At 48.5% G+C, this 12,500-nt stretch overlaps 1 protein-coding gene across 1 annotated transcript in view; it reads right to left on the bottom strand.

The window, feature by feature from the left end:
- Positions 1-4,253: 4,253 nt before the first annotated feature.
- LOC8031762 (ubiquitin carboxyl-terminal hydrolase 34) overlaps positions 4,254-12,500 on the bottom strand; it is a 101,134-nt gene continuing 92,887 nt past the window's right edge. Inside the window, exons 67-73 of the mRNA XM_042288594.1 lie at positions 10,971-11,092; positions 10,258-10,381; positions 9,746-9,825; positions 9,159-9,293; positions 8,200-8,316; positions 7,239-7,389; positions 4,254-5,684 (exon numbers count right to left, since the gene is read on the bottom strand). Of these exons, the coding sequence (XP_042144528.1) occupies positions 5,488-5,684; positions 7,239-7,389; positions 8,200-8,316; positions 9,159-9,293; positions 9,746-9,825; positions 10,258-10,381; positions 10,971-11,092 (926 nt within the window). The 3' untranslated portion in view covers positions 4,254-5,487. The remainder of the gene's footprint in view (positions 5,685-7,238; positions 7,390-8,199; positions 8,317-9,158; positions 9,294-9,745; positions 9,826-10,257; positions 10,382-10,970; positions 11,093-12,500) is intronic.

Raw genomic sequence — 12,500 nt, 5'->3', positions numbered from 1 at the left:
AAAAGGCATCTCGCTTCAGTCGCTTGTGCGAGAAAGCGGACCACTTTTATTTTTCCACTAGTCGCATCATCTTGCTTCTGCTTCCTCGAGTCCAGTACTTCCTCTCTGAGCAAGTACTGGACACAAGGAGTCCTTCAGAATTCAGCACGAGCTCGACTCAGCTCGAATTGAAGACGAATGCAGCTGGCCTACACAGTATTTCTTGCTTCAGACACTAGGCTATAGTGGCGCCACCAGAGTAATAGCTCACGTTTGAACAATGCAGCTGCCACTCCCAGGCATACCCAATGTTTCTTGCTTCAGAATTGCTAGATAGCGCCAAACTAAACAGCAATAGAGTGTCCAAAATCCTAGCCCCCAGCGATAAAAGTACGGGGAGTAATAATCTCAAGCACAGGCTCTTCTGAAGAGAGGGGCTGCGCTCGTGTTGCTCTTGGAGTTTCCCTATGTTCCTGCACTACAATATGTGCGAAAGTTTCTAAAAAAAAAATGGACGCATTTCTACGTGGTGAATGATGTTGATCGGGGCGAAGCTCTGGCGGCTCTGGTGGTGCTGATCAGGGGCGGATGCAGGAATTTCCTGAGGGGGGGGGGGGGGGGGTCAGGTGTTGGTCAGCGTACCATATGTTTTGGAACCCCCTCCCCCTCTCCCTCATTTCACGCCCTAAATTTTACACATGTAAAAATCAAGAGGGGGGTCAGGACATCCGGACCCCCCCCCCTCTAAATCCGCCCCTGGTGCTGATGATGCTGATTTTATTGTTCATAGGTACTCTATGGCTATGATCTCTATGGCCAGAGCACTCTTTTTGCAAAGGTCTATATAGAAATCCATTGGGGTCTCCCCGCACAGGTTCGAATCTTGTCAACTGCGCAAACATTCTTTTTTTTTTTTTTTTTTTTTTTTTTTTTAAGACAGATGGGATGGCAGTTGATGTGAGCACGGACGCCGGACAAGGTTAGACCCTAAGGAGCCTCGCCTCTAAAAAAAAAAAAACGGAGTCTTGCGAAAAGCGCAGCCCCCCCCCCCCCCTTTTTTTTACTGTGTTATTGCGTCAGCACAAACAAACATTGCGGCGCCCATGGAACAGAGCAGACAAGCTATCCTTGCGTTTTGCCTGGCCTTCACGCGTTGCTAATGCAGAACAGTAGCCCACCACGGTCGTATCCCTGCAAATAAAGCCTGCTCCGTTTTCAAAAATGACAGTGCAGCTTTGCCCTCCTAATCTTTGCGTGAGTGTCCGTACCGCTGAGCTCACCCTGCTTCGTCATTTGGGGGGATTCATGCATTTGAACCCCCGAACCCCCCCCCCCACACACACACACACACAAATAAAATCCTAGGGCTACGCCACTGCTCGCATCCAATCACGTGCTTTGTGGAGAAGAAATCAAGAAATGACGATCATGAATGTTGCTTGATTCACTTTTTAAAAAGAGCATATTTTATGAGCCGCCTGCCCCCCCCTTCCAGAGCTCGTTTTCGTCCTTTTCTCTGTCCATTTTGTTGGGCAAAAGCACCGCAACGATCGACATCGCCGAGGGTGTTATTCCCAAGGAGGTTAGAAGTACTAGGAGGGGGCACGTTGCAATATTGGTGAAGCCTAGTCATAAAAAGTTTAAACGATTTTGTGCCCAGCGTGACCGCAGATCTCTCTGGCGATTGGTGCGCGTGACATGTCACGTGTGAGATGGATGGTTGATTGTAGAAGGACTCCTTCCAGGCTTGCGCGCGCTCCGTCCGGTAGGATTTATCAGATCGAAGGCTAGGCTGTGGTGTATTCTAGTACCCCCAGCAAGACGAAGTCAAGCTACGGTCACGTGATGTGGTCACGTTGGCATGGTAAGTGAGGAGAGTAAGGAGGAAAATGAGAAAGAGGCGAGGCGTCAAGGGAGCATGGCTTGCGGAGGCTACGCGGCCGACGTCATGCCCTCTCCTACCCTTCTATTCTCCATGGTTATTCCCAAGGAGCAACGTTACTAAAACACTCAGTTGGGAAACTCGCCGTCGAAACCTGGGCCGCTGGCGTCCACCGAGACCGAGCTAAATGCGACAACAGCGCCACTCTTTATCATTTGTCTGTACTGTGGTCACACCTTGAGCTTTTTGAAAGCCTGTTTTTGCGTAAAAACAAACGAAAAAGGCTCTTTATGTATGAAATTTATTAGAGTTCAGCACAAAAAAAGGGGCGCGTTATGTTTTTAAAATCTTTAGTTTGCAGGGTTTTGCGGCACAATTAATATTGTTTTTATACAACCATGCCTCAGCGGGCCTTTCAGGTAGCACGTCCCGCCCTAGGTGCATTTCAGCTTTGGTAGGTGAATGCGGCGCGTCCGCCGGGGAGACGGGGGTGGCACGTGGCACCCCCGTAACCTCTTCCGCTATATCTGTACGTAAAGCCATAATAGAAGTCACGTACAGCTCCTCGAGTGGCCGCTGCGAATGAAATGGTGGCGTTGTGTTCGTCATTAGCTCGGTGCTCGGAGACAGATTGGGGCCACTTTTTCAAAGCTGTCTCTATGGGAGTTTCCTAACTGAGTGTTTTAGTAACGTTGCCAAGGAGGTTAGAAATACTAGCAGGGGCACGTTGCAATATTGGTAAAGCCTAGTCATAAAAAGTTTAAACGATTTTGTGCCCAGCGTGACCGCAGATCTCTCTGGCGATCGGTGCGCGTGACATGTCACGTGTGAGATGGATGGTTGATTGTAGGAGGATTACTTGCAGGCTTGCGCGCGCTCAGTCCGGTAGGTTTTGTCAGATCGAAGGCTAGGCTGTGGTGTATTCTAGTACACCATAGCTAGACGAAGGCTAGCTTTGGTCACGTGACGTGAGGAGAGTAAGGAGAAAAATGAGAAAGAGGCGAGGCGTCAAGGGGAGCATGGCTTGTGGGAGGCTAGGTGGCCGACGTCATGCCCTCTCCTACCCTTCTATCCTCCTTGGTTATTCCTATGTATTTTCTGCCATCTGAGGGCTGAGGCTTTTCTTTTTGCCTTTTTTTTGCATTTGCGAAATAAAAAAAACATTCTACACTAAAATCAAACGAACTGGAAGGTTCCTTGAACATTATGTGTAGCCACTGGGCGCATAATGCGAGCGATGTTTCAAACCACGTTTCCAAAGTCTGGGAAGCACGAAGCAGACGACACGAAGGACGACCGTGTTGCTTGCGTCTGCGGTACCCGCGGAGTGATATGCGACCAGCACATCTCTACTTGAACCAGACAATGCGTAGCTACGGCCTGGCTACGGCTAGCGAAGGGACAACGTTTTCGTCTGCTACTATGTCTATGTTATACCGTGGGCATGACCGGCATACTACGTCTACCCTGGCAGCACCATTGTGATACTCTGCTCTGTTAGTGGAGCATATAGTTACTCTACATCAAGCAAGCCACGTGTTCTTTTCGTTTTTGTTTTGTTTAAACAATCCTTCTTGGTCTTTCTGTCTTTGTCCCATTCAACTTCGACATTCAAAACATGCAGAAGTAAGGTGGAACCTCGCATGCGAGTACTGTTCCAGTCAGCGGCGTAAACTTTCCATTTTCCCGGGGGGGGGTGCAGGCTGAGAAGTTCTCTGAGCGAGGCGGGATGGGGGGGGGGGGGGGGTGTTGCGCGTTACGTTTCCGCTAGAACTGGAGATTGAAGCTAACGAAAGCACGCTGGGATTCCATTTCCCATGTATTTTGTCAATAAAGGCAACGTGGGCGTTTTGTTCACATGCCACTACTATAGAAGCTCGTTACATGGCAAGTGAACAGCGTCTCGGTAAAGATCATGGCTCGGGCCCAGGGGGGCTCTGCACCCCCCCCCCCCCCCCCCCCCCGGATCTCACCAGGGGAAGCACGAGCCCCGATGCCCCCCCCCCCCCCCCACCCCCCCCGAAGTCTACGCCTATGGTTCCAGTAATATCACAAACAAAACAATAGTAGGCAATTGCTAGTTAAGTACTAGGACAGAGTAATGTGCATAGAGCAATGTTTGCGATCAACCGATAAGATGAGAAAACTAAATTCTCGTAGTATATTTACTCGGCTGCTCCTGTATCTAGAGCTTGACTTTTTATTACCATATGTTTCACTGCAAAATGATTAATTTCGAATGATTTGCCAGACCAAATTGCATTTTTAACGGAGTTAACGAAACATGACTGAAGATAGATGTATGATTGGAGCAATGAGTAAGCAGCTTGAACAGTACCCTCAGCTTAGCGGCGAACAAAGCAAAGTAAACAGTACTCACGACGCAAGCATCTGCCTCGCCATGTATCTTTTTTATTATCATTGTCATCATCATCATTATTTCGAGCGCGAATGAGAAAAAGTAAAGAGGACCTAATATTCACAGCCACTATACACGACGGCTGCCAGGAAGTAGCAGGCGACGCCCCCTGGCGGCATATTAATGAGAAAAAAAAAAACATGATATAACAATAACTGCATGCACAACGTGCCAGGATTGAAAAGGTTCTCTGTCCGAGAAGATCGCACCACCGAGCGGTTCTCTGGGGGTTCCCCGTGCGTTCCCGGGTCTCCCCGCGTGAACCGGAGAATTGAAACAGGTCGAGAAGGTTCCGGACACCGTCGCCTAACTGTCGTCGGACACAATTTTCTTTTTCGTCGCGGGGCAAAAATGCACGTTTCCTCGCATAGGCTCTCACAAAACTCTGCACAACTTTTTCTGCCAGTCCATCAACCCACAAAAAGAGACAAAAAAAATAAAAGGCAGAGAAGAGCTCCGGGGCTTTCGCGGCATGGCGCGCTCTTGGCAGAGTTGTCTTCGACGCAAGGGCCGCCCTGCGATGCTCCTCTTCAGCCAAAAGAACATCCAGTGCTGCAATAAATAGTAAGAAAAAAAAAAAAGTGACAAAAGAGCGTATGTGGTGGCCCCCTTGATAGGCACCGGTCTCGCAGTCTCAGGTCGACGTTCACTCCGAGGCAACTCTAAGCCAGAAGACGCTCGCGATGGCCGGTCGTAGCTTCCCGTTTCCCCGCCCGGCGCTCTCTCCACGCGACTAACGACGCCATCTTCTTCGTCCGACCAGATGATAAAAATCCACGATGGAAAGATTCGCAGAGTCCCCAAAGCACTGAATAATATCTATATATATATAAAAAAAAAAGAACGGAAAGAAGAGACCGAAACAAAGGCAACGCGATCTACGTCGCGAGCACGTGAAGCGAGAGGGCAGAGAGTTCGTTCTGGGCTTGGAAACAAAGCCCTCCCACGGAGACTTTCCTTTTTAAAAGTATCACAGCTGGAGTGCAGCGGCGGTCCGAAACAGTGCGCCATTGCAACTTTGTCGTCGTCGTTTTCTTCTTGCCTGGGTCCACCAGACGCGTCCTCCGCGTCCCTTCCGTTCCGCGAGAAGTTCTTGTGAGAAGAAGTGGCGGGGGTACGACGACCGAGCGGAAGGAAGAGGACTGTGTCGCTTTCTCTGTCGACGGGACGTCCCGGCACAGCGGCGCCGGCGGTGGTGGCGGCGGTGCTAGGATGACGCCGACGGGTGTTCGCCGTGGGGCAGCATCTTGAGCAGGGCCTGGACCGTGTCCAAGAGCGGTTCGAAGGGGTCCTGCTCCGAGGACTGCTGCGGGGGAGGAGGGGGCTCCGTCGGACTCTTGGGGCGGCCTTCCTCCTCTCCCTCCTCCTTGATGGGGCTCTTGGGCTTCTTGGGCGGCGGGCTCTCTGGAATCGGAACGGCAGATTCGTTAAACACATGCTGCACGCAGAATCAGACCCAACAAAGGAGCGTAGGTTAAAGCGGCGCTTCTCAAGCTTTTTGGAATTGACGAGCGCATCTCTGCCTCTCTCTACTGATGGCAGCCAAAAAACCCCTTCTAGATTTAGATATGATGTAGTAAAGCACAGCAGAAGCCTACAGACCTTGTAAAGAATAACACACATACTAGGGAATATATGGCACTCAGTTACGCATCAATGTATGGCTCAGATCTTCTAAAATAATGCTCGAACTCTGAGAACGCAAGGAAACTTTGGAGCTCAGGGAAACCCTCGGTTCCCCCAAGTTAATGGAACAGAACAGCAAAGAAACCTGTCCTGTTGTTTATTCTCAAGCACTATAGTACAAAAAACATACATACAGAAAACATCACCTAAACATTTACCAATGAAAAAGCAGTGAGTGCGCAGGCGAGCTGGTGGAAGTTAATCATGATGTAGAATACCCGAGACTGTGGTAAAAGCTGGAAAACTTGGTCGAAGAAAAAAGACAGGGGAAAAGAACGTTGAGACATTCTTTTCCCCTGTCTTTTTTCTTTGACCAAGTTTCCCAGCTTTTACCACAGTCTCGGGTATTCTACATCATGAGAAACATTTACCGCAGTTAAGATTTCAGAATAAAAGGGCAAAAGCCCATTATGCAGAAGCTGCACTTTGGACGCAGTTTTACCTAAAGGGGCACTAAACCACTTTCTGCGATAGTCTATTTATGGTCACGACTCTATCTGTGGGCTCTATGCATCCTAAAAAAAACAAATATTACGTTCATGCAAGGTCAATTTCTCCACTAAATTCGACATCAAAAAATAGATTACCTCAGAATTAACTGACACCAGAGGGCGCCACTGCAAGAGGAAGGGCAGGGCTCTGCCCTTCCTCGTCCGATGGCACCATCTGGTGTCAATCTTTTACAGTCGAATCTCGTTAATTCATACTCGAGAGGGACTGAAAATTTGTTTGAATAAAGCAAAGTTTGAATTACCGGGAGTTTCCTCCCATAGAGAGACATAGGATGGAACCTGCATGTTAGCTTGAATGATCCGCAAGTTTGATTTAATTAAGAGTTTGAATTAATGAGATTCGACTGCAATACCAGTTTTAATAGAGAAATCGGCCATGCACAAATATGCTGTTTCTTAGGTTTTTTAGGACGCTTAGTACCCATAGATTGAGTTATGACCACATAGACTATCGCAGAAAGTGGTTTTGTGCCCTTTAGTTGAGAGTAACTGGCGATCTGATCCACGAGAGTTTCTGACATAGTGTGACCAAGAACCTAAACCAGCGTTAATCGTGTTTGGTTTCCTGTCACTTAAACATTAGTATTTATTTTTATTGAACCAATATTTCCCTACAGCAGTGTACATAACGCCCATCTCTAAATTTTACAGTCACTTCTTCAGATCTTTGAAACTGGCACGACGCCAGATACAGCAGCGAGCCATTTACCAGCCCCCTCTCGTCTTTGGGAACCCGGCAACGCATTCGAGGGGGCCGCACCTTCCGAATCCCGCAGCGGCTTTGGTTCCTCAGCTGGGGGCAGGTTTTCCTGGCAGTGCGCCTCTAGCGATCGCAGGTAGTCGGCCAATCCAAGACAAGCCGGTGCGACGCCCCCGTGCACCGACAGTACCAGTAGGACTGCTCTCAGGTCCTGAATGGGAAAGGAAGCAAAGAGCCATGTTCTACAACCTAGGGCACACACTGCAACGACCTGTCCCTGAACGCTCCCAGATCATACCTATACAGCACCATCTGGTGAAAGAAACAAAAGGCTATAATTGGTTGCTGGGAGCCTCGCCGGAGCAATGCAGATATAACTTGAGCTTTGACAAGTAGGAACCGGGCAGACGTACGTAACTCAAACCTTCGCCATAATTCTGCTGCAGTGAACTTAAAATTGAGAAAAATGTACATGCTCATCTCGTGACGTGACTATGTTCTGCTTCTTTCTACGAGTAAAGATTTTTTTTTTTTATTATTATAGTCGACTCGAATTCAATTATTTTTTAACTTGCTACACGGTCATTAGCTTATCAATATTCGCAAGTATGTTTCATTTGCAAGCTATGATAATATAACTAGAACAAAACACTACAAAATTCCATTGACTTTTTTAGAACTGTTCCTTCGTTAAGTGTATCAACAAATGGAACTGTCTATCAATGAATGCTGCGAGTAGTGGAAAAATGTCTGCTTTTCTGAATAATATTTTCAACTTTGGAGGGTGCTTTTACTTTTAACGTGCCTACCGACCCACTTTGGCCTTGGGCAGTATGGTCAAAATAAAGACAGAATAAAATTAATTACTGTCATTAACCCAAATGCTTCAGTCACAATCGTTATAGGCTAAACGTCTTAAACATCTGCAATTTCCAAAACATCCACATATTTCTGTGGAAGGATTTCAACTCAATTTCGGCAGAAGTGAGGGGCGCATCAGTGAAGAAACTGGGCCACTCACGGCAGTGATCCGACGTGCGTGTTTCCGGATGTCTCTCGCCGCTTCCGAGGCGACCAACGCGTTGGCTCGAGACAGGATCAGGTTGGTAACGCTCTCCTTGAGCACCTGCTTGCCCACCTGAGTTTCGACGGGGGTTTAGAATATTCAACGCCAAGCAAGTAGGAGGGGTGGTCAAAACAAACATCCCTAAAATCCTAGGCTTAGCGACAAAAGCAGAAATGTCAAGACCACCGTTTCGAGTACAATCGAGACAAAAAACAGCGCTGAACTAGCTTGGTGTTGGCCTAAACTTAGAAAACAAACACCAAGTGCCAACCGAACGAGCTGGCAGGGTTTGCGACGAGACTGCGAGATTTCTGTGCCAATACAAATGTGCGCATCGTTTGTGACACAGACCAAAAACAATGCGCCTCAATTAAAGAAAAACCGCATAAATATTGCGGGTCATCTGAAATGATGAGCTAAGAAGGAAAGTCAAGCTTTCTACTTTCAATCAGATACACACTTCAGAGAAATCGGATATCACGTGTCGAACCTTTGCAAATGCAGCAAGGGCATTATGGTACCCCATTGTTCTATTTTTAAGTCTTTATTTTGAGGCTGCACTGTACTAGCCAGAAAAGAAAACTATCAGGTGGCAAGAAAACTGAAATAAAATTTAATGCGTGGACAAATTAATAATTCTAATCACACACAAAAAAATATAAAAGTAAACCCGGAGACACATGGGAACAGTCATGAAAATTGCCAATGTCAGGCCCCCCAACGAAGCCCCGAAAAAACAAATTGCGATCGTCAAATTTTGCGGTGCTCTAGGCTTGGAAACTAGCCCTAAAAAAGAGCCTGCGCTAAAGGAATGTTAATGAAGTTGACCCCCAAGTACCGCACGAGAGGTCAAACGCCTCAAGCCAACCCGACAAAGGGCCGGTCGCGGCGACCGCAGGCTCGGCCGGCCTTACCTTCGGCACCAGCAACGAGAAGAGCCGAAAGACCATGGGGTTGTTCAGGTAGCCCCTCTCCTCGAGCAGCACCGCCGACACGCAGTTGGTCACGTACGTGCTGCTACGCAGAAACTCCCCAAACTCCACGCACTTCTGCAAGGAACAAGCAGAAAGAAAGGAGAGAGACAAACCAACATAAGCCCCCGTCATTCCAGTACTGCCATGGTGCCCAATACAAGCCCCCGGCCAGTCTGTTCAGTGTCCTAACCCACCCACGCATCCAGAGCGGTCTCGAACTGGTAACAAATGACGTCGCAGAAGACTAAGTGTCACGCTGTCGGACGTCGCGGTCCCGTCGGTTGGTCGTGAAAGCTCTGGCTAGGCAGACGAACGAGCGCGAGCATTGCCGTCGTCGCAGCGTCTTGGCTCCCAGATAGAAGCTTCCGACGACCGTTGCCCACCGCCGGGATTGCGGTGGGCGACGGCGCGACGCTTTTACGACGTTGCCGAACGGAAATCGAGGGGCCGCCTTCGGGAGAGCGGCGAACGCGCCGGCCCAAGATGCGTTTTAGGCACCCCGCTTGCGCTGAGAATTTTGCACTCACCTCTCCCTGGAGGATTTCGAGCCACAGCCTGGGGATGAGGTCGATGTGCAGCGGGACGCCCTCGATGGACACCATCGCACCTGCGCGCGGAGAGGGCGTCGTGATTTCGGGGGCACCGCGAGTGACGAATGGGCGAACAAAGAGACTGCTAAAGTCAAGGGCAGCCGCGGAGGAAGAAAGTGACGCATTGTTTCTCAGTGCGATCGCCACGGGACTGACCACACCTCAACCCTGTCCCATTCCAGCGAATTCACGTCTCTTGAAATAAAGCTAAACTTGCTGCTTTTGAAGACTCTGCCAAAGCCACAGAAGTGGCAAAGTAGTCCAACAAACAAACGCCGTAATGTGAAATACAAAAAGCTCATCCTTCTTGACTGAGAAAACCCTCCTAGGAGACCAAACTAATGGACCATACCTCATCTTACATTCGAAACCTTTGCAAAAGGGTTTCGAACCATTTGAAGCTCGCGTTCGGCCCCGATTGTTGACAAGCTCTTTCCAAGACAACTCACTAAGGTTGACCAGGTCTTGGGAGACCAGTCCCTGTGCCAAGGCTGCCCGGAACAGCGTCTCTACGAACTGGTGGTACGGTAGAAAGAAGTCCAACAGGGCCTGGTCGTACTCCAGGTCCACTCCCTGCACCGATGAGGGAGGCAGCAGGGCATAAGGACCCAACACAGTGGACAAGCAAAGTGCGGCATTCATTACTCTACAAAGCTACAAAGCTGCCCTCCAGCAGATACTGCAGCGATTCAATGTACCAAGCGAGACTTATCTAAAGGCCCTTCAATTCAATGTACCAAGGGTGACTGTTTAAAGGCCCTTTGGGGCTTTTAAGAAAAAATAAATGAAATGACCTAAATGGGCTGGATCAACAGCTCAGCTATAATTGGGGCCTACACAGTTACACTTGGTGACATCTTTTCTTGGCAGTGCAGTGGAGAGGAGGAGAGCTTGCGCGCAGCTTTATTCAGTGTTCAAAATGGTAGAGGGAATGCGTGCCTGTACCCTCCACTGCATTGCCAAGAAGTTGTCACCGAGTATAGTGACCAATTTCCTCAAAGAGGCGACAACCTCTACAGTTTGCCGCCAGTTTCTTTTAATGGGGCAGATGAACCAAAACCTTTGGGGCTTAAGTCGGCTTCGAGCCTTAACACCACGTCCCACGGTACAATGCCAACATGTTCCCCGTATAATGTTGGCAAGCAGCAGGGGAGGCACCCACCTTGGAGGCCTCCAGCTGGCTGAGATGCAGGAACATCTGGAGGATGGGCCGCTGTGGTCGCACGGTCGTCTTGACAGGGTAGCTCTTCTGACCCCTCCGGGGAAAGTAGGGCCCCGTTGTCACTGCGGAGGGAAGGACCCGTGTTTTGGTCGTAACTGCTTAGGCAGGGCACCCACCTAATCCCTCCCTACTTTTCCACATTGCTCTCGACCACTTCAGAAACTGCCCCGACTAATTTGACAAAAAGAGAAGAGTGAATGTCTAGCATGATAACAACAAACTTTATCGTTTTAACTTTCCTTTTTGGGGCTTGGACGAAAACTCTAGCAAAACATATTTCTGGGTATTGGAGCGACGGAATAATACATGCTCGGGGCTAGTCAAAGAGGAAAAGGCAAGCTTGCCACTAAAATGCCCACACTCTTGTTTACTGTATGCTGCCTGGCATATGAAAAGTAAGAAGAGTTCCTTAAAGGGGCACTAAAGTGCTTTTTCCGATCCTCATTTTATGGTCATAACTCAATCTACGAGCATCTACCGTAAAATCCCGAGAGATGCCCCACCCCCGAAAGATTGCCCACCCCTATTTTTGGCTTGATTTGCTGTATTTTTCTTAAGCACCAAAAGGTAGCCCACCCCTAGTAATCGTAGTGTTGGGATCAATGATTGCCTCGACTTAAATGCAGCTAGTTATCTATGGCGGGTATAAGCGAACGTTGCTGACTCGGAAGTATAGTCATCTTTGCTTCGTTGCCCCTTGTCACCATAACAAGCTTGGAAGGGACACATGACATAAAAATTGAATTTTTTCAACTTTTCTTGATTATACACCGAAAGTTAGCCCACTCCATATCTTCACCCGATTTGCTCTCGATTTTAGGTGGGCTATCTCTCGGGATTTTATGGTAAGCATCCTTTTCGAGATCTTCATTTTACAGTCATACCTAACTCAATCTACGAGTTCTAAGCATCCATGGCCGATGTGCATATTAAGAAAGTTATGAAAAACCCCGACACATATTGTTGGCACGGAGTGACAGATGGCGTTATTATTATGAAAAACCCTGCCAAATATGGTCGAACAACGGACGGCGCTTGTCGGCCACTTGCGAGCGGTGGGTTTCCGTGTGGACGGGCAGGACTGGTCGGCTGCTCGTTCACGCAGTAACCTATGGCTCGCGAGTGGCCGACAAGCGCCATCCGTTGTTCGACCATGTTTCGGCAAAGTTCGGTAGCTCCATCTGTCACTCCGCGCCAACGGTATGTGTCGGGATTTTTCATCACTTTTTTAATATGCGAATCGGTCGCGCATGAATGTAATTTCAGTTTATTAGGATGCTTAGAGCTCATAGATTGAGTTATGACCATCAAAGGAGGGGCACAGTGATAATTTAGACCCATGTTGTACAAAAAAAAAAAAAACACCTCCAAACTCCAGTCTAAAAACATGCTTTTTGTGTAAGGCTTATCAAATTATGAGGTTGTGTAAAAAAACAGCCTTCTGCATTAAGTCCTTACTTTAAATTCTTT

Source organism: Ixodes scapularis, unplaced genomic scaffold (genome assembly GCF_016920785.2).
Source record: "Ixodes scapularis isolate PalLabHiFi unplaced genomic scaffold, ASM1692078v2 PGA_scaffold10__122_contigs__length_95168666, whole genome shotgun sequence".
Lineage (NCBI taxonomy): Eukaryota > Metazoa > Arthropoda > Arachnida > Ixodida > Ixodidae > Ixodes > Ixodes scapularis.
This window is presented reverse-complemented; position numbering and strand designations above follow the sequence as displayed.